Source organism: Micropterus salmoides, unplaced genomic scaffold (assembly GCF_014851395.1).
Source record: "Micropterus salmoides isolate LMB-PRFRI ecotype aquatic unplaced genomic scaffold, ASM1485139v1 Ms_hic_scaffold_5, whole genome shotgun sequence".
NCBI lineage: Eukaryota > Metazoa > Chordata > Actinopteri > Centrarchiformes > Centrarchidae > Micropterus > Micropterus salmoides.
This window is the reverse complement of record NW_024044237.1, coordinates 22,526,970-22,549,771: the sequence shown is the minus strand read 5'-3', so window position 1 is coordinate 22,549,771 and position 22,802 is coordinate 22,526,970. Positions and strand designations below refer to the sequence as shown.

General features: G+C 41.2%; 1 protein-coding gene and 1 long non-coding RNA gene across 2 annotated transcripts; one reads left to right on the top strand and one right to left on the bottom strand.

The window, feature by feature from the left end:
* Positions 1-12: 12 nt before the first annotated feature.
* mcf2a (MCF.2 cell line derived transforming sequence a) lies at positions 13-22,246 on the bottom strand. Its single transcript, XM_038698902.1, has 30 exons — positions 22,123-22,246; positions 16,999-17,067; positions 16,704-16,818; positions 16,219-16,309; positions 14,531-14,650; positions 14,043-14,159; positions 13,471-13,620; positions 13,210-13,325; positions 12,868-12,982; positions 12,500-12,619; positions 12,163-12,354; positions 11,722-11,913; positions 11,392-11,563; positions 10,448-10,524; positions 10,176-10,261; positions 9,979-10,045; positions 9,701-9,816; positions 9,182-9,251; positions 8,980-9,072; positions 8,638-8,730; positions 8,060-8,185; positions 7,688-7,909; positions 6,314-6,406; positions 5,819-5,897; positions 5,501-5,564; positions 4,138-4,238; positions 3,632-3,744; positions 2,583-2,695; positions 2,248-2,351; positions 13-2,145 (listed from the first exon to the last, which is right to left on the bottom strand). The coding sequence occupies exons 1-30, from the start codon at positions 22,235-22,237 to the stop codon at positions 2,105-2,107; spliced, it is 3,342 nt and encodes a 1,113-aa protein (XP_038554830.1). The 5' UTR covers positions 22,238-22,246; the 3' UTR covers positions 13-2,104.
* Positions 1,807-4,301, top strand: LOC119888356. The gene is made up of 3 exons (XR_005441883.1): positions 1,807-1,933; positions 3,635-3,771; positions 4,162-4,301. It is a non-coding gene; the product is annotated as an uncharacterized LOC119888356 (long non-coding RNA).
* Positions 22,247-22,802: the final 556 nt, after the last annotated feature.

The window sequence follows — 22,802 nt, the reverse complement described above, 5'->3', positions numbered from 1 at the left end:
AAACTCACAAGAAAGGGTGCCCAATTTTATTATATAAGTTGGCTTCCATTAAAACAAGAAAATAGAAATAATAGATTAAATCATGGTGTATGAAAAATAGCAGCATTAGTTTTCAGCCAAACATATCACCTTGTTAAAACAAGTACAGAATTATTTTAACTACCGCAAAACAATCATTGCAATAAAAACATTTTTTTGTTTGTTTTACAGAACTGTAGCTGTACAAGAAGAAGCCAGCTTAGAACAGTGACTATCTAACACAATACAAACCTGCTTATTATTCAGTTGCCATGCATTTTCCTCTTAAAGAAACATTCAGCAACAAGCTTAGGCTACTTGGCTCATCAGGATATGCAATATTTCAAGCAGGTTTTTTTTGTTTTCCAAACTGGAAAATCTGTGCAAAATCTGCAGCATTTTGGATTAAAATGACAAATAAAACATCTGATTTTGTCATATAAGCTCCAAAGAAATAAATTGAGGTTTTGATTTGCAGTCAAACATAGCTTCTGTAAATACATAGAGATGTAATTTCTTTCGGGGCTGCGCAGATACCTTACAATGTGAAGAAATAACATGAGATCAAAATAAATAAATTAACAACATAGGAAATGTGTATTGTGCAGCGGCCCCTGCTGCTTTCTAGACTAATTTCCATATCAAACACAGTGTATCAAAGGCAGCTCTCCGACTGGGGCCTCGATTTGATGTGGTAAATTTCATATAATTCTGCAATCAATGTTTAATTAAGTGTTCGACACAGAGGGTATATTTCATGTTGGCTGTATGATCCCTTTAAATGGGGAACCCGAGATTAACTGAGCTGTAATGGTGAGGAGGAAACAATCTGCCTCCGTGATGGAGTGGCACACAGAGCATTATAATATCTCTCTCTCCGTTTCTTATACTCGCTCTCCCTTCCCTACGCTGTGACTGACAGTCGGCTCACAAAAGTGTTTGGTGCTCTGTGCCACACGACTACCATTCGTCTACGCCACATACCAAGGAATACATCGGCATCAATCTTCATCATGTCCGCCTGTGTCTTACATTATCATCAGTGACACGTCAACTGCTACCTGCATGGCAGAGGGTGTGTCTCCCCTGCCTCCCTCACACATCATACATTCAAGAATAAACAAAGGAAACAGCATGAATATGGGGAAATATACAGTAAGAGAGGCAATGCAGCAAGCAATGTACACATTCAGTAGACAATTTTTTGTCCATCCACCTTATTGAAGTGCATGGTGAATAACTGTGAGGTCAGGTTGAAGCAATAATAGAGTATTTGATTTTGCAAACAGTACATACAAGAGACTCTAAAAGAGCAGGAATAAAAAAGGCATTATGGCATGGCACATTTTGGCATTTTAACTCCCAGACTTGTAGAGAAGAATGGGGCCTCAAGGAACAAAATTTAAGAAAAATCCAATGAAGTAGTTCAATGGAAAATGCCAACTAACTACACAAAGATGAAACACTGAGGTACAATAAATGTTAAAAATGATACCGTATATGTACAAAAGTCTCTGCTTTAATAAATCTTTCGGGCAAATCCTGGATTACCATCCATCCAGCACACACTGAGACAAACAGGAACACACACACTCGGAGATGCTATGATCTCAAGTAGTAGCTGGAATGAGAAAGGGTTGAAAAAATGTCCACAGATTGTGAAATTGCTCACTGCTGCAGCAGCAACTTCACATCCTGACTATATGTGTGTTGCAGATGGAACGCCAGAAGGACAAGATGCTCATCACCAATCAGAAAAGAGGAAGACCAATCAAGATCCGGGGATTAGCTGTTGATTGTCTAAGAGGGCTAAACAGTTCCTTGGCCCTTGCGCTGGTGCATCAGCACACCCTTCACTATCAAAAAACATCGACCCAGGACCCAGATTGTCAATCAAAACCTAGAAGAAAATCAGGTCTGCAGATTCCCACATTTTTCTCTTGAATTGAATTGTGCTGAAAAAAGCAGGCCGGGGAGTGAGGAATATGTGGCTGACCGGTTATGAGACAGCTATGGCTCATTCTGTTCCTTGTGTCTATTCACTATCCACGGGTAAATATTAGATTCACATTCTGTGCTTTCTTCTCTATGGGGAGCTGAGCTTCCTCACCTTCAGGTTCCCTGGGTCTAAAAGAAAATATAAAGACTTTTAAAAACAAATTCATAGTAAAGAAATACTGTGGCTCAACATAATATTTCTGTCTTGGAAGCCCATGTCTTTTTCTTTACCCCCTATTCTGGAGGAGTTTCCTCGACCGCTGTCTCCTATAATCAGCTGCAGGCTGGCAGCTGCTATGTATCCCTCCTGTCGCCGACTCAGATTTTTCACCAGCCTAAAGGATGAAGAAAAGTCAGGAAAGGGTGGAGATGACAGAAGGAGAAAAGGGGGATTAGATAGATAAACTTTAGCTATACATTAGCTTTTACATTTACCTAACCAGGGTTTCAGTGTTTTACTTAAGAAACCATAGCTTCTTTTGCTATACATTGTACCGTTAAACATATAGATCAGCTAATCACTAAGCCACCCTCACATCTTGTGTTTTGACAGGCTGAAAACTCACCAGCGTCCCTTGTTGTCTTCACACTGCAGTTGCATCATGTCTCCACATTTGATGGTGATGCTGTCTGGTCCATTTTGAAGACAGTCAGCCAAAGCCATGTATCTGCCTGGAGACTGGTCAAGCACAAAATGTCAAACAGGACAGAACAGTAACAGGCCCAAGAACCACTAAATTGAATTAAAACACAAATAACATAAAGGTCAAACAAATCAGTTCATATAAGGGAGGGGAAGTGTTTCAGTTGAATTGGATGACCTGGTAGTAAGAGCTATTCCAAGGTTTAGATGCAAAGACAGAAAATGCATGCTGTTTCTTCATTTAAACTTGACTCTGGGAACATCCACTAGACAATGTTTTGCTGACCTAAGAAACTTTAAAGTATTATGTAGACATAACAACTAAGAAATATACAGTAGTTAGGGGGCATGTAGAGTGTTAGGTAGCCAATGAGGAAAGGCCAACACTGAATATATGTACACCCTGCTTTCAATTTTGTTGGAAGACCAGCTAAAGCCTTTTAACCATCTGAAGTGATGCAAGAGTAAAGAATTGCAGTAATCTAGGTGTGAAGACACAAAAGCATGGACTCATTTATTAGCACATAATGAAGAGAACATATCTGATGTTTTTGCCTGCTTTTACCAGTTACAAATGTTAATCTTTGTTTTAATGGCTAATTTAGCATCAAGCTAAGGGACAAAAGTAGAAAAATAGCTTTTAGGCTAAAACCTACTATGTTGTTTATCATTGTCCATAGCCCCAGTGAAAAAGAAAGTTAGAAATATTTCTTAATTGGAAAACTTTCTAACATATATGGAAAAATTGAGACAGGAGTCAAAGGTGACCTAACCCTAAATTTGTATACAGTTAACATTAGTCAGTTATAGTTAATTTGAGCTCCTTCATGGTCACTAATTTGGACCTCTTTTTAATCATTACTCAGTTAAGAACTAAATACAATACACAAAGGTCTGAAAAAGCAGAGGGGGTCTGGTTGTTTATCATTTGATGTATTGTTTTGTATCTAATGTGACTGTATTGAATCTCACCAGCTGCACCAAAACCTCTTCCTCTGTATCAGATGGGTGGAAGGCATCCCGACCTCCAGGCCACTCCTCCAGACCCTCGCAGATGTCTACCGAGTGATGAGCTCCGGGCCAACCTGGGACACACACATTGCTTAGGCTAGGTATTGATGAATGCATTTATCCAAACACTACACCTTAAAGGCACCATGTAGATACTTAGTAACTATATTGACATTATAAAGACCCCTTGTCACTTACTGGGAAATTAACAAGAACGTAGAATCAAAAGCTAATCTCAGTAGTTGGACCTTTTTCCCCCAAATTCCTCCATTCTTCATGTCAAAGTACACCTGAACTGCTGAGGGGGCAAAAGTCAAATATCTACATCAGTTAGAGATCAGCAACAGTAACACAATACTGTGCAAAGCAAGTATGATTTGCATCAATTCCCATAACGCTTTCTGTGTTTTAGTTACTAAGTATCTACTTGATTATGTCGTAATTGTGTGTGGACAAGATTTACTCACTCCTGCGGTTGTGCTGGTGTTTAGGGGAGTGTGGCTGGGGGTCTGGACTGCTTCTCCCTGACTCAGTGTCCTCTGAGCTCACCGATGCCCTCTGCTGCTTGCTGGGGGAACAACACAAAAAAACACATCACCAAACAGCAGTGTCAGCAGACACACTCAGGATAGATGTTGTCCTCAGCCACACAATCTCGATGTCAGCTCTCACTTCCTGAATCTGATCCATACCTCCAACAGTATAGCTGACCCCAGATCAGTGTCAAGGAACAACTCTGTCCTGTTGTTTCTCGCACAGCCATGGCCATTCAGGCACCAGCCAGTCAGCAAGACAAAACACAGAGCAGCCATGTGCAAGCTTCTCTGTAAAAGTGCAAAGTGGGACTCACAGAACACTGACACGGTGTTCACACCAAGGAAGATCTGGTCTCGATTTATCAAGATCCAAAATTTTGAGATTGGGTCACTCCATTATTTAATGCTGAGTAGGAATGTTTCTGGAAGCAAATTCTACAGTACCTTGATTAGATCTCAAAAAAACGAGCCCCATCTTAAAAACCAGCTGTCATGAGGAAATTAAGAAAGTTCATGGGATGAAAATCAAAACTCTTCTTTTTGTTTGCCCTTTGCATTACATGCAAAATAGCAAGTCTGAGATGCGGAAATAAGAGCAATTGTTTTAGATACCATGTTAGAAATGCCATGGAGGAGCTGCTAAGACGTAGACCTCTGAACGCCTCAAAGGGAGTGTGGGGGGGCGTCAGTTATGATCCAGAATGGAGGCTATAAAAAGGGTGTGCAGGTGACGATCAGTATGCAAACACAGCAGCCCTGGGTTTTTGGTCCCCAAGCTGGGCCAGGTGGGTCATGCCAGGCTGAGTTTACCACTGAGCGTTAGGGCAGGTCAGTGGCGCTGTGGGCGGTGGTGGGGGCGTGGCCGGGGCCGTTGCCGGGGGCTTCGGGGACAGGGGCTCCGGGAACGCAGGCACAGAAACACATCAGCTGACAGCGAGACAAAGTCCAGCCCCGGCAGACAGCCCCTGGGAACCCCTCTGGACGGCCGCATGCCCCTGCAGGTGGGGGATGGGAGGAATGGGGATAGGCAACCAGACAGCAGTGGACACAGTGGGGTCCGTTCTCACACACCGCTACACACAAAGCCTCTACCAGGGCATCATGAAATGATATCAACACATTTACTCAAGCTGTGATCAGATATGAAAACTCCGCAAATGCAGATAGTAGAACTGTGGCTGCATGTGTGTGTTTTGCATATGCGTTTGTCTACGTTTGTGCAACTATAGCCTACAGTCATGCGCTTAACACACCACTGTTCATACTGTATGTGTAAACATCTATAGGCACTGACCTCTCAGAGAGTGGGGGAGAAAGCTGCGTGTGTCCAACCATTTGGCCATGTTGATATGCTTCATCTGTGAGCAGAGAAAGGAAGTAATGTGAGGTCATTCTGTGAAAACTAATTTTGTTCCTGACTATCTATCTACTGCAACTGAACAGTATATGGTGTAGAGAGAATCAAAGCACAAAGCTCACTTAAAATTTCAGCGCTTTCAACCGCATCTCATGCTCGCTGGGGCCGTGAGAAGCAGTTCAAAGCTATGAAGTCAGTAAGCGGACCTTCACGCTTAGATTCTCAGTCCCATATTATCTTTAGTTGTTCTCAGACCTCTAAGCAGCTTCTGTTGGTTTGTCAGGATTCTGCGAAGCTCATTGAGCCAGGCCATCTTCACTTCCACTGTAGGAGCCTGAGAGATGACAGAAACATTACAACAACAGTCAGTTGATTACAATGTTCTGTATATGATTACAGTGTTGCCATTTTTACCATTAGGACTTTTTTATTAGTCTATTAAATGTCAGTAAAGTGCCCATGGTGACATTTTAAAATGTCTTGTTTTGTCTGACAAACAGGCCCAAAGATATTCAGTTTATGATAAGAGAAGACTACCAACTAAGAAAACCAGCAAAGATTCACAAGTGAGAGTTTTTTGCTATTTTTGCTTTATATCAAATTTTTGGCAATTTTCTGCCGATTGATTAACCATTGCATCTAGCTGAAAGGGTTTAAAGCTACAGTAAAAGTAACAAAGGGCTAAATTAACAGCAATGTACTGTATTTAAACTACTGATCATATTAGCATTAAACTTTTAGACTCCTTACCTGAACCACATACACTTCCTCCCTGCCACTGTACCATATCTCAAACTTCTTCACATCTCCTTTGACATTCTCGGTGATCCCCACAGCAGTCATCTGCCAAGAGACATACACTGTTTACACCGACACACACGCACAGAGCATTAGGAGGAACAGCACATCATACATCAGATTTACATCATGTAACACATCTGTCCTGTCAGAGCACAAACATTCACACACCTCCGCTGTGTGCCTGCTTCCTCCCCACATCCTTAATAATAAATCAAGAGCAGCAGCAGCTGTTGGTGAGACACCAGCCGTGACACCCTCCACACATCAACACATACACAAATACAACAAAAGTAGTGTTACAGGAATACACCAGGTTCTGTGGTCACCTGGGCAATTAAAGGTGTTAAAAGAGAACAACACAGCCAGTATCAACTATGTGTCTCCAGCAGATCATTCATTTCATTACTTAGTGCTAAGTATAAGTATATATAGATCATTGTACAGCGACAGGGAAATTAGTATACAGTATGTGATGAACTTTAGCCCATTATATAAACCATTTGTTATATTAAGTAGTCAGAGTTTCAGTAACTAATTTTTTTGGAAGTATGTTGTGTTTTCTCTTTTACTTTGTATACTCATTCATTTTTGTCTACATAATAAATACAGTAGTTTACTCCATAGTGAACAGTAAATTAGGTTTTTGGACATTTAAATCATCATTTCGATAGGTGTAGTGTTGCATGACTGTGATTTACACATTTATCAATGTCACACCATTGCACTTTAGAACATTTAGCCAAATGATTATATACTGTATGCCATAGAAACTACATACAGTAGTGCATGCATTTTACACCCAGGCACAGCAATAGTTTCCCATCACCAACTATACTGTTATGTCAGCAAAACAAGTCTGAGTTTATGTTGATGTTGTTCACAAAAGTAGTCTGAAAGTAGTCGGGAATCACTGGTCTGTTTTTTTTAAATGACATAAATATGTAGTTTTATTATAAATTTTATTAAATTCTTTAATGTAGAACGGAATGGGACAGGAGCAATTCTTCCAGGATTGGGAAGGGACACGAATATTTTTGTAGGAGTATGATGGGACATGAGTAAAAATCCACTCCCATGTGACAACCTAGTCAGTAGATAATAATCTCCATGATATTTCATATTAATTTTACCAACCTCCTCCAGAAATTACTTGCTTTGGAGCTGCCACAGGATGTGAACTTGAGACACCTCTTGCCACTCAACATAATGTACAGTACTGTATGCTAAACATATTTCAATGTATTTATAACATATTTCAACCAATGTTTTAAAAACTCAAGCCAGTGTATTGCTCTATGATGCACACAAACAACACAGACCAACCTTGAGACAGTGCTTGAAGCTGTATGAGGGGGTCTTGTCGCAGCCGTCTCCATGCTCCTCCCTCCGCTTGCAGAAGAGCAGAGCTCTCTCGTACAAGAAGAGGTGTCTCTGCATTGGCTTGAAGCGAGCCAGCTCCTTCATGCGCGTGGGACCTTTCTTATGGCTGATCCACACACTGAAAGAACCCTGCATCAACACACGGCCCAGCTCGCAAATGTCGCCCTGTGTATAATGGAAAGAAGAATTTATGCTTAAGCCTTTGTTGTAAATGAATTCTCTGTGAAATGTATGTGAGCACATGTATCTCTAATTAATTAGAGTTTAGGAATTTAGTGTTCATTTCTTATCAAACGCAGAACAGATTTGGGTCACCTCATATCCTGTGATGGCTATTTGATGCATGGAGTCATTTACAGATTTAAGCAGGTCCAGCATTGCTGTTAGTGCCCCTTGCAGTTCAGAAATCCCCTCGCAATCTGTACTGTATTTCAGTAATTCCTGAACACACAAACAAAAGAATAGGCATTTAGGCAAATACATGCACACACAAAAATACAGTAGCTTAAACAGCACACTCTAGTGGTAAAGACTTAAACAACTAGAGGAAATCTAGTTAGTTTAGTCAGGTGAAGAGGGAAATCTGAATGAACTGCTTCATTATCCAGAATTATCGAACACATGTACTGAAGTACTACTTAAGTATTAGGAATAAACTGAAATATTATATATAATAAATACACTTTCAATGCTATGTTTTGGTTTAATATGTTTTTGATGACTGGGCCCATTTGCTGCTACTGATTTCCATCTGACTCTCTGCTGACTTGCTGGATTGTCTTTGCATTTAATGCAATCTCATGGAAAATATAGCATAAAATAGCCTCTGTCACATAATGTAGGTGATTGACTGTATGTGTATGTTTGTGATATGACACCCCTCTCTGTCTAACCTTAAGCAGCAGCTGGTATTTGGTGAGGCGTTGGACTGGTTTCAGAAGGTAGGAATCCAGGCCCAGTTTGTGCTCCAGCTTTTTTTGACACTCCTTCACAAGGAAGACATATAAAACTCGCAATGAATGTAATGTTTGTCAGTAACGGGTCACATCTTTTTAATAGTAGCTGTAAAACAGATGGTTCTATCTTGGTGGTATTACTCTGTTTAGAACAAGTTATCATTTTCGTATCACACAAATATTCAAGTATGTACAGTACTTGAAATATTGCTATCTTGCATGACAACAAAACAGTGAATGAATCAGACAAAATTGCAGACTGAAAGTGAAATCGCTGACCTGAAAGAAGGCACAGTCTGAGAATTGTCTCCACAGCGCCTCAGACCGTGGCTTATTCTGACAGTAGCATTCATACATTTGGAAACTCTCTTTCTGGAGAGACAGGAAAGAGTAATCTGTTCGAAAATATGGCAACAAATTATGCACAAATGAAATCAAAAGCCAAAGAAGCTACACAACATAAACATTTCTATCATCTCACCCGCTCCAGAAAACAAGCTCCCACACTTTCAGGAGCCTCCAGGCATCCTTCCAGGTCCTGAAGGAAAACCCTGGATTCAGGCCAAGAATTAGAGCTCAAAAAGAGCCAAACAAAGTGGCAAACACTATCTTAACCCATACCCTCCCACATCAGCCTTAAAACAATAACTGGCTGTTAGGAACCCAGCTGGTGCCCGCACCTTTTGCCTAATCCTGTCTCCAGTGTTTTGCATGTATGGAAGGTAGAATGTGTGGTCCTGATCATGGTACAGAAACCACTGCAGCAATCAATTAATCTCTCTCAGTACCACACACTTGTTTAGAGATTTCCGGCTAGAGTGGTGTATTTGGCTCTAAAAATCTGTCAACAAAATGAGCCATGGACCATTGACCACCCTATTACTATAAAGCAAACACTTGACTGAATCATATTTGTCTCCTTGTGACAGTGTGTTTAGATTTTTTTACATACTGACATGCATACTAACGGTATGTGTGATATGAGTCATTAATTACTTGCCTGCTGTGAAAATTATAGATCTCAGGCATGTTTCCAAAGAGGATGTCTCTCTTGCCGCACAGGATTGGGGGCAGAAGCCCTGACAGAGCTGGGTTGTCCATCTCAGCCCTGTAACCCTGCAATATTTAATCATAGCAATGCAATTAAGGAAAAATATGGTTTGAGCATATGCAATGTTACCAGGAGTAATTTAACCAACAACATTTATACAGTACAGAATTAACTAATAGTGTTTTTTTGTGTGGTATAAAAAAAGAGGGAAAAACGTGTTTTCTCACCAACAGAACTGACAGCAGCTCTTCCACATAGATTCTTTCTGTGTCTATAAGTTCCCTCATCACATGGCTGTGACACAAACACACACACACACACAGAGCCAGAGGGCATCATTAGCACCGAACAAAGAGAATCACAGAGTAAACAACATCAAGAGCAATACTGAGGACAGACAGATGGACAGATGCCTCCTCCTCACCGCTTCAAGAGATCAGTGCTTTCCTCTCCCTCCAGGCTGTACGACACACAGCTACGGCTTTCCTGGTAGTCGTGAATCACCTCTATCTGAACACACCACAGATGGACAACACTGGCTCATCAACATTTTATTATACGGAACAAATTATTGGACAAAACAGGAAGAGTTAGATAAGAAAATTATAAGATAATAAACACATTAATCACATTTTGGCGGGGTTCAATGCAGCTGTGACAGTTGAAGGAAATAACAAATAAATAAAGCCCATTTACTTTTCTAGGGTTGGGGGTCTTTCGGGATGCTCTCTTCCCGGGCAGAGAGAGGTCGAATGTAAACTTCAAACCATCGCCTGTAAAAGCAAGAACATTAGCCAGAGCGGCAGCAGCTCAAAGTATAATTCACATAAAGTATATTTCCAAATGCTCTGATGAGGCATAATGAGGAGATGGCTCATTTGAGCCATGACTAAATTATTTTTTTATGAATGTATGCACTATGGCAACCTGATTGCTTCTAAGGGATTTGCTTGTCCTGCCTGTGACCTTTTGTTATTCCTCAGGAACTTACAAAAAAATGAATCAACAAATTCATTAATAAACAATAAAATTAATTAAAGCCATGATCGACATTTTAGGTAATCAATGCTAATAGGTTGCCTGCTCTAAAGGGGCAGCCTGGAATCGGTATAACAGATCTAAAGCAGAATTGGCACGACTTTCCTTTTGATCCTAGCAGATGAATCCCTATATGATACTCCAAGCTCAACAGAGTCTTGTGACCTTGCATGTGCCATGTTATATTCATCAGTGGCACGCTTGCATGTGTGTGCATGCACATACGTGCGTGTATGCATGTATCAGATCAAATCAATCAAAGCTAACCACTTTTCCCTTCATCTCCTCTCTTAAATGGCGGGTGTACCGAGTATCAAGGAAGAACCAGAGGGGTTCATAATCACTTTCATTCTCTTTCTTGATGTTACTCTCATTAGTATGGCTTCATATCATGGAGAACAAAACCTTAAAGACATGAATGGACACTCAATGGATGAAGACACATTCACTGGCACAATAGATACATATCAAATAAAAAGAAACACACCAGATAACGCATACAGCATTAATTGGGTACCACTGTATATGGTTAGCTTTGTGCAACCACACTTGAGATAAAGATGAAAGGTTCTTTAATGTATATGAACCACATATGGTTGTACCATGTTTGGGGGAGAAAAGCGGGGACTTGGAGCGTGGTGGATTTTCAGGCCTGGGGGCCACCAGTTGGACAGGTCGCACATGTTTGTCAGCCAGCTTCCTAAGACAAGCCTGTCTGTTCTGGATCATCTGCTGCACCGCTGCATGCTTCTCAAACGTTTCCCCTATCTGGGGCTAAGAAAGAGCACGAGAAGGACACAGAAGTAGGGTTTTCAATTGCGATGTGCAATCCAGAAATAGTACTGATATTGAGAAATGTGGAAATGATGGCAAAAACGGCCAACTGATGCATTGAATTCTTTTCAAATAAAAAAATCATTGTGGTCACTGACCTGCAGCTGAGGTGTGATGACAGCCTCGTACTCAATGGCCAGGATGTCAGGTCCTGAGCTCAGCAAAGATGGCGTCCCCTCCAGGAACCTGTCAATGTCCCTCAAAGCAGCCTGGGCCCCCTCCTTAGACTGGAACTTATCTATCAGCTGATTGGCCAGCAGATACGCTCCATCATCACACCAAGTTTGGGCCTGAGGGTGGAGAACACATATATCACCATAAAGAAGCCCTGCTGTGTGTGTGTGTGTGTGTGCGTGTGCGTGTGTGCGTGTGTGTCTGTCTGTGTCTGTGTCTGTGTGTGTGTGTGTGTGTGTGCGTGTAAGTGTGCGTGTGCGTGTGCGTGTGTGTCTGTCTGTGTCTGTGTCTGTGTCTGTGTATGTGTGTGTGTTTGTGTGTGTGTGTGTGTGTGTGTGTGTGTAGATGCACTCATGTCTCATTACCTGTCCAAGACAAAGCAGCAGCTGGTGTGTTTGCAGAAGACGAGCGTGTTTGGTCTTGAGAGCAGCATTGAGTGTATCACAGTAGTGGCGAAGCTCGTTGCAGCGCTGCATAATAAGAGCCATGGCGTAGTGGTGACCGGCTGATAGCTGGTGTCCGTGAAGGATGATGATCTGAGCTCGAGCCATCACCTCCTGACAGAGCCAACAAAGACACACAAGAAGGCACACGGTGATCAGAGAGACCTTCTAGTCCTCTGGCACCCACTTCATGTGCAGTATATGTATTTGTGGCAAATCTAGTACACAAAGCTAGTAAATGAGATTGAGAAACACTGACCTGTGCATTTGATTCCAGACAGTCTAACCTCTTGAGAGCCTGTTCTGTTTGAGTCAGAGTGCCAACAGATATGGACAGCTCCCTCTCTTGAGCCATCAGATGGCCCAGACACAACTCCATCTAAAGAGAACACACACCACCAGCTATACAAAGACTAAAAAGAAAAACAAGACCAGTCTAAAGCCAACCTGGTGGCTCTTAGAGGCATTACAACCCACATTAAAACTTGAGCCTGATGATTGCACAAGACACTATCTCATGCAGTGCCCAAAATGAAAACATGTTATCCTCGGGGAGCATATAAATAGGCATGCATGCAGACAAAAACATATTTATATGGACATATGACAAATATATGGAATCCCTACCTCCTGAAAGCTTTGCTCATATCTGAGCAACTGCAGGTACTGATGGAGTTTCAGATGATGCTTCTCAAAGAAGCCATCAAAGGCTGACTCCATGTCTCTGAGCTGGGCAAGAAGCCTAAAAAAACAAAGGGACTTTGCCATAGACTTTTTTGTTTCAACTGTAATGCACTCAGTTATGTATTTGAGGTTTACACTTCGACTATAAGAAGATAGAGGAAAGAACCAAAGAGGGCAGCTGCTTCTGTGGTAGATCACAGTTTGACTATAAAATATACTTTTTAGCAACTAATCTAAGAAATGATGAAGTACAAGAAAGAAAGAGGCTGCTTGAAGATGTCTTACCTCTGGACTGTCTCCCAGTCCAGTCTGACATCCCACTGGGAGTCATCGTCTTTCCCAGAGGTCTCCAGGCTTGCCAGAAGATGGCGACCCTCCTTTGACACTGACCTGATTGCATCCTGTCAAACAGAGGACAATTTACATCATAAATGAGCAGCACTCAAAATAGTATTTAAAAAATACCACTAGATCTTTTTGCAGAAAGAATTGAAGATTAATACAATAGGGGTAATGCATCTCAAATGAAAACATCTGAAACCTTACTTTGAGTTTCTTGTACTTGTCAGTATGAGACTCGAGGAGATACTCGATGGCTTTCCCCTCATCAGACATCTCTGTCTCCGCCAGCTCGGTGCCAAAGCCCTGTAGCATCTGTGCAATGTCTTTGACTGTTACAGCAAAACTTTCAATAGCCTGCAGTGGTACAAAAAGACACACAAATACAGAAACACTGCAATATTGGTGCTCAGATATTGTATGGAGCTATAGAAACTATTTGTGTGTGGAAAGGAGAACATTTCGTGGCTCAACGTCCTAAAGATACAGATAGGTTAGTGGATTTCTGACAGCAACAAGGCACCAAGGCTTCAATATCCAGGGCAAAGGAAGGAGACAGCACAGCAATCCAAGTGCATGTAAACATCACACTGGACAGGTTTGAAAACTCAGATGCACTTTGTGGATTATTTTATATTTAAAGCTCCAGCATCAAACTGGTCAAGAGATTTGGCTCTCTCATACGAGTGAACCCCAGAAAGTAAAAGCAAGTAAAAGGGAGATGATGAATGCAGTTTATTTTGGTCCCAGTCTGGTTTCAGAATTGATTTGTAGCTTACTGTTCGTAAAACAATCCAGTCACTATGACAATAGTCCAAAGTGCCTCCAAACTCTGAAGTCAGCTGGTTCTCATTGATGTAGCGCAGCAGGTCTGTGACAGAGCTCAGCATCACCACCTAAAAGGTGCAGACAAAATCTAAGACTTCACAAAGAACACAAAATTTAAAAGACTGGCAGGTTTCACTTCTCCTTCAATTTCATGTTTATCATTATCTAATGTTGTAAAAAAAATAAATAAATAAAATAAATTGTCCCTGGTGTCTGGAAATGGTATGACAAACATCAGATTTTGACCATTGATACTTTACAAATAAAGTAATAAATATTAGAAACATCCTAGGATAATCCGCTTTGTTATATAAATTGTTTTTAAAAGTTAAAAATGTGTTCTGGGCTGTGTCCACCACAGAATATTTGACTCATGGAGATCAGTTGTACCTTGTTGTGATGTGGGACATGTTTGGTAACTGAGGAGGAGCTGCCTTACTGGCATCTTGAGCATGAAGTCCTCTTGGCTGAAGCGAAAGCCAATATCAGTAACAGTGCGGTGGAAGAAGCTTGTGGGTCGGAGCACCAAGACCAGGTGAAGGTTCCCAGGAAAGGAAGCCTTGAAGGGGGAAAAGAGGTTTATTGTCATATTAATGATGTTGCACATGGAGGAGCATTCAGTATAAAACGAAAAAACGTTGCACTTAAGATTCGGCTTTTCCCACATCTGCACTTTCACACAGTGCAAAGTAGACATAACCCCTGTCTGCACACTGGCAGAGATGAGAGCTGAGAATAAATAAAAGCAGACATAACCCACATCTGACACTGCAGGTCTCAACCATTCTGTCACTCAGGCAATTACTGTCAGCCTAATGGATTTAAGGTTCAGTCACTACACCATTTACACATGTCATATCCTACATTTCATCTTCAGATCTTTTGAGGTAGTTGTCTGTAAGAATTTCTGCTCAGTTTCTGCAGTCAAGTATATAGTCTAGTCAAGCTTTCTGTAGGTGTGAGGAGAATTGGAAATAACTACTGTGGCAAGCACTATTGTAAAAAAAACATTATTGAATTTAAGAATTTATCTATAGTTTAAAAATCTCCCTTAGACAAAGACTTGCACATTACATCATGTAGGTGCAAGTGATGCAAAAGCCAGCTCTGCAGCAGGGGCTGCCTCCTATGTATTTAGTAATTTCTTGAAATAACTTCAAGGCTTGCATTTGCATGTGACGCAACTTCTGACATTCATCTCTCCTAACTCGACCACGGGGGCCGATACCGCAGATTTCAGGATATACATGCATTAAAAAAAAGGCCCACATCCGTCTGATTAGGGTTCATTCAAGGTTTCACACACAGCCAATCGAATGACGAAGCAGAAGCGCGGGCTGCAGTGCTACACCTCCCTCTCCCAGCAGCACAGTCTGTGCCACTGCCGCATTCACCCTGATCGCCCAAAAACTTCAGCCTAAACTCTTCAGACGGTGAATTAAATTACTCAGCAGTTGCTCATTACCGGGCTCCGGCGGATCTTCGGTATTCCCCTCCGGTAAAAGCAATCAGACATGGTGTTAGAAGCCATCTCGGTTCAATGTAAGTTCCCGCCCGTCCGAAGGAAATCGGTGCCAAGCTGAGGTATGCAGCTCCCTCCGGTCGCCTGACCACAGCCGCAGCGCTGCTGCTGCCTGCTGCCTCTCAGATGGAGGGTGGCAGCGCTGACTGCAATATTTCCCTCCCGCCCACTTTCCTCCTGATCCTTTCCTCTCCTCAGCACCCCGCGTCATCACACCATTTTTTTTTCACTTTTTTTTTGCTTAGTCATACATTTGCATCAATATGCAATAGGACATAGCATATACAAACATTCATATTATTATTATTATTATTATATTATTAATCTTTGTGCTACTCTACTAACTACACACCAGTATACACTGGTGTATACACCGAGCTGAAACCAGCCTTTGATTTGATGCAAAAAAGTGGTTTGATCTTAAGGGTGCTGTCAGGATGTTGATCAGTTTTTCAGCACCATGGAGAGCAACTCATAAATAAAACAGCAGCCTATAGGCGCAGCCATGTTGCAGCTATTTGTCTTATAAGTCTAAACTGTCAAGTAGGAATATTGATTAGATACAAATGGCATTGATGAAAAGAAAAATGAAATATGAAACTCACTGCTATCCTGGCAAGTGCAGTTTTGATAGAGGCCCATGTGTCCAGTCTTCGGTCTAAAATGATGATAAATTTTACTCCGGGTTGCCTTGTTCTGCAGGACAAATTAGGCAGTTGCACATAGTTGTAATGTTATCCTGTGCAATCATTGAGTATTTGGTTATTTAAAAGTGTCAGACAGAAAACTGAGGAAGAATCACAAGCCAAGAGCAGGCGCATTAGTCAAATCACGCAAACTACAAACATTAGTTCTTTAGCATTTAATATTCACTGCAATGGCACATGAGGAAAAAAAGTTTCAGTTTACACTTTCCTAATCTCTTGGGAGAGTGAGGTTTGGACATAGAGGGCATCAGTAGGACATTTGACACAGTGAGCTGAGGAACAATGAAGTTCAGCTGTGCTCAGAATACAAGCGCTGGGCTTTTGGTGCACTGCAGAAAGGGAGAGGGAGAGACTCAGACAGGAATAGATGAAGGAGGACGCACCGAGGGATGAGAGTGAGGTATGTAAAGACTTTAGCTAAAGCTTCCTCTGGAATATCAGTGAAAGCGGAGCATTCTGGGAGGGTGACGATGACGCTTGAGTCTTCCCCACGGCCCCCTGGCGAAAGAAAGATACAGGCAGTCAATTACAAATATGTCTAGATATGCTTTCAGCATCTAAAACATTGTGGGAAGTGAGTTACTTTAGTTACTCTGGTGAGGATGGAACAGAGATTCAAATGCATGTAGAGGATTTTACTCACAGTAAATCTTAGGAGATTACCACACAAGGCCTCACCTGATAGGTACGCCACCTGTTTCTCTATGTAGCCGCCCACCTCCTTCATGCTTACAGGGACAGTCACCTCTGGAGGAAGTAACACAAATTATAAACAACTAGCGGACTCTACTATAAATCAGTTGATGCACATGCTGTTTTATGCATATGTTGTCTACTTCTTCAAAGATAGAAATCTGTAAAAACCTAACTGTCCTGAAGAAGACCATCAAAGCTCAAAACAGTCGTGACCATAGAAAATAATCATTGTGAATATGACAGCAGTGTGCAGGCATTTTTATTTTCTATCTTTCATAGTTTTTAAAACCTGCAAAACAACAGCGTAAGAGATCATTTTGCATGGCTTGTAACAGCCTAAATAATGTCTCTAAGGCTTTTCCACCGTGACAACTACACGGAAGCCTTTTCAACTGAAGTTTTGACATGAAAGTGCTCACCTTTAAAGATAGCGACTCACACCTATCAGCTTTAATCTCAAAATAGAGACTTTGCCTCCCGCCGTTCTTAACTGATGTTCCGTGATAATACTCAGCAGACACTGTAGCTGTATACGCTGCCTTACTGTGGCTGATGTAAATCCCGCATCTGACAATGACATCTTTAAAACAGATTATATAATTTACCATACAGCATCTGAGTTGATGTAGTGTTGTAAGTCTACTGGCACTTTGTGTTCTCGTCTGAGAGGCCAATAAATACACACACACACACACACACACACACACACACACACACACACACAGTCTCTTATAGAGCAGTCACACATCTGCCTTTGGTGCAGCAGGAATCATTCGACAAGATGTGTAGAAGGCAGAGACACTGACCTGTGCATCATGCTGAGACTGTTTACATGCTTACATCGCAATTACAGTAGATTTAATGAAGCTATGGCCTTTCAGTCAAGCAACAGCCTATTTGAAAAACATTTTGAGACGTTAACTTTGGCAATGTCTACTTAATGCAAGCTCAAATACAACATCATTAAATAGAGTGAGACATGGAGTTTGAATTTATTCTTTTCTGTCCAAACAAGAATTCACAAACATAGGAAGGGGAAATTAAACAGTGCCAAGGCACTAACTCATTAAAACCATACTAAACTAAACATTCCTGCCCCAGTTCAGCAGTTTATGCAACAGACCAACAGGGCAGTAAATTTGCTCACAAATCATAATTTCTTCATCCATAATGGATAGAGACATTAAATAGGAATTGGAGCAGAGAAATAGAAACACACAATCAGAAAAAGAAGAGAGGAGGAGGTGTTATTTTCCAGTGCTTCAAATGCAGTAATAGTGTCCGTCACGCTGTCAGGGAGCAAATAATGAGCTCTACAGGTGCCTGCTGAATATTTGATACGTGTCTGTAACAGAGAAGAGCTGAGCCAAGCCATGCCAGAGCAGGACCAGTGGCTGGACTGTGCACACGTAGATGCAGGGTAGAGTTACCGTCACACTGGATATGGCCATTTATATACCCTATGCCACAAGACCTTCAGGAAGTCGAGACAGGTCTTAAATGAAGAGATGTAATGTCATGTTAATTATGTGATCTTGTTAACATTTTCCACCGGGATAACTGCAATACAAAGGCATATCATGCTGAGAAGGTGTGAGCAAGTGAGATTTAGAACAGTACATAATTATTGGGGTTTATGTACTGTTAATGTTTAAGTTTCAAATCTTATATATAAGATGCCAATGACAAAATCTGATAAATTATTAGAGTAGTTCCGGCTGTACTACAGTTGAGATTAAAAAAAAAAAATGAAAAAAAGAAAAACTAGCACACACACTGCGGACCTCTACTGCATTTGATCAAAGGAAGGCCAGCCCTGTGCTGCAAACTGCAGCGTTGTAAACAAACTTGCCAGTTTGTGGAAATACTGTACTCGCCCTTCAACCTGCCCAATTACCAGCCCACACCATGTGTGAATTGATTTAAGGACACCATCAGATGAAATGCCTTGTATTCTGTCCTCGTGCCTGATGTACAGTATAGCCTAACGATAACTGTAAAGCACTGTTTAGCATAAATAACTACAACAATTTTATATATTTAAACAGTTAAAGGTAATAAAAGTTCATACAATACTCAAACTATTTAGAAATAAACAAATCCGGTTGTGCTTATTAGGTGACATCTAATTTAAGAATTGCTGCGGTTCTCTTTGAGCTTGCGTTATGACCTTTCCAGGTGACAGGTAGAATAGTGTGTGCAGGCCAAAGTCAAATAACCTCTGTTTGCTCCTCTGTTCTTACACATTGAGAATGAGGACTCAGACCAATCGGATTCCAGTCTGCATTCAAAGCTAAAGGCAGGGAGCTTATCTCTGTTGTCCAAACAGTGATAACCATCTACACTGATTCCGTTACATACAGTTCATATAAAAAAAAGCATTCACCCACCTGTACGTTTTCATGTTTTATTCTTTTACAACACTGAATCACAAGGGATTTTATTAGGCTTTTTGACAATAATCAGTGGGGGTGAAAATACATTTATGTTAAATTGAAAAGAAATCTACAAATTGAATGGGAATGTATACATTTTATAGGTATAACAGTAAAACACCAATATTAATAGTTTGGCAAAATATTAAGATCAATCATGTTGAGGCTATTTGAGCATGACCTCTCCCTGACAATTAACTCAAGTGTTCTGCACAGATAAATAGCGATAGGTCTGAATGACTCAATATAATTTTTTATACTAGCACCACACCTTACTCACATTGTACAGTACATCTTAGTGAATCATACAGAATGACAGCAAAAAAGGCTGGTTTAAGTGTGGAGAGAGCACATACCCAGCATGGATATGCATTAGTCTGATTTTGCAGAGACCCAAAAAGCAGACACATGTAATCCCTTGCAGAGCAAGAAATCCCCTCTTACACATACAAACGCTTTTCTACTACACTGAGGCCTAGCCTCATACTGCTTTTAGGTCATCAGATATTTTGCTAAACAAAGCTTTCAAGGCTAAGGGGATTAGACTTGCGGGTGGCTGCATTCTGATAGAAAACGGTAGAAGAAAATTGTGGATTCTACCCGCTGGGATACATGAAAACTGGATTGGTTTTAGACCAGAAAGTCCTAGATGGTAAAACCTAGACAATAGCCTCACATATCTTCGGCTAGGTCAGCCCCCATGCCAGAAACGTTCACACTTATGTATTCCTGTGACCTGCACTCTTTGGTCTCACAGTAATGTGGGTATTTGGTTCGAAGAAATTTGGTCGTTTTTGGCAAGGATATTTGAGACTAGAACACAATATTTTGTGGAGGAATATTTAAGCTTTTCTTGTGCTGTGGGCTGCTATCCTCTGTCGTGTTCAGTGATTTATCATGATTCACATGGCTTTATGTCTTAAACTGTTTGGTATATACCACACTGCTGCTGAGAAAAATAGAAAACATTTTCTACAGAAAACACTCAGTCGAAGTTGAAAAACTGAAAGGTTTTGAAGATGGAGTTAAAACATTGAAAGGAACTGTGGTGCCATTTCTGAAAGTATTTGAAATTTCACAAGACAGTTCAATTATCAGTTTGTATACAAGTCCTGAAAGAACTTAGAGTTAGTTCTGAACATAGTTGAATGGTCAGCTGAAAAGTAAGAGATGAAAGCAGCTGAAATGTCAGTTGATGGTTAAGCACTGAAAGCAGTTAAACTGTCAGATGAATTGTAAGAGACACAAATAGAGCACTGTCATTTGAAAAGTAAGCAATGAAAGAAGTTAAAATTTCTGTTTGAAGTGCTCGAGATAATTGAAGTGTGTGCAAGTGTTAGTCCAGTATTTAGCAGTGACAGGAGCCCTTTTAAGTTGCAACACTGAAGGCATTTGAAATGACAGTGTAGTTGAAATGGCAGTGGAATGAGGAACATTTTGCCTTTACTGTGCAATGGGCTGTTAGCCTTTAAGTGTTTAGTAATTCTTAATGATTCATGCAGCTTTCTGCCTTATAATATTATCAGCATATGTGGTATGTACCATACTTCTTTCAGCATAGAGATAAATATATTTGTTCATGGTATACATACCAAACACAGAGAGCAAGGCTTACATTTTACAGAGAGAAAATGTACCTTACATAAATAGATGCATGGCCTTTTCCCTGTTTTCTCTGTTACCTCATACACACCACAGCCCAGGTACAACGAAGAGACAAACTATAGAGATAAAGAGGCAAAGGCCCATCAATTAAGCAATAACTCAAAGCTGTTAAGATCCCAATGTAATCACATTAGCCTCTGGAGGAGGACCCTCAATGAAGCTGTCAATCACAACAGGCACTATTTCTGTCCATCATCTTCCCTTCATTTTTCTGCCATTTGCAAAATACACCTTAAGCATGATGACTGACAAAGGTTGAGAGTACTGTTGTTTGTGAAGTTTTTCCAACTAGCAAATAATATCCATGTTCATATCCATCATTGCATCAAAAAGACCAGAATTGAAGAAGCCTCTTGGATGAGAGGCGAAAAATCTTCAAGCATTTTCAATGAAGTCCCGTTGCCCTTGATTTAACCCTCTTTGGAAAACTATGACCCGGATGACTGAAAAAGACCGTAACTGTTTCCTCTTTCTGTACTAAATTCAATTTCTATTTTAGTGTAGACCCTGAATAATGAAAGCTGAATTATGTACTTTCTGAAAATCTAATTCTTTCTTTCAAATTAGTTGACATCAACTGCATGCATTAGTCTTCCATTACTGTCCCACACATACCCACAGTCTACAAATTTCCAGGCTACATCATCATCATTACTATGAATAAATACCTATCTTCATCTATGTTGGCTTAAAATAGCTGACATAATCCCTGCAATGGCCCACTGTATGTACAAGAACTGGCACATCAATAATACTGACTAACCTAAGATACAGGGAGCAGCTCTCCCATTACAACCTGTACTTGGTTCTCAGAAGTTACAAATGAACACTGTTAATCAAACTACATTGGCCTTCTGCTACAAAGCATTTAAATTTTCTGTCTGCTGAATTGTGCTAAGACATGTAGTAACAGGAAATAGTTTCAGAGCAGTTAGAGGATTATGTTCAAAGCCTGTTAGTAGCTACCAGAGGTTAAATGAGGACTGTCAGCATAATGTGTACTCACGCTGCAGAGTGCTTTCTAGCTGAGAGCCAGCCTGCAGTAGGTAGCGGTAGCTCTCCATCTCCTCTTTGGGCTCTTTCTCCGGCTCTCTCTCCTCCTGCAGTGAGGCTGGGCCCATTCCCTTCGTCTCTGACAGAGGATCAGACTGGGAGAACCGAAGCTGTCGTGGAAGGTACAGACAGTAGTCCAGGCCTCACATCCTCTTCAGAGTCCTATAGCCCTGCATAGTGTCCCTATATCAAGGCTGGGCACTATAACAGGGAAACGTATGCCCACCTGCCTCTTTGAGTCTCAAGATCCAGATGGGACGGTTCCTTGAGACTTGTGCTGGATCTTCCTGACCTTGAGCTGCATAGAGCGCCTCCACACTGAGCAGCACAGTTACAACAGGACAAATCTCCACATAAGCAGTATACTGCGGTGTGCTGCTGTCCAGACAGGTTGTGATGTGCTTTTCCCCCTCATACACACACTAGTGCCGACAGACTGTCCTGCTCTTAGTAGCAGTCAGCTACTTCAAAACAAATAGGGCTCCATCTGGCCAGTGCTGTCTGTCTCACTGTTGCCCCTCCCCTCCTCTCTCTCGCTCGCTCTCTCTCTCTCTGGCTTTAGTGCGTCAGCTCTGCACAGTGCAGAGCTCAAGAGTCTACTCTTGACTCACTGCCAACTCCCTCACAACTTTT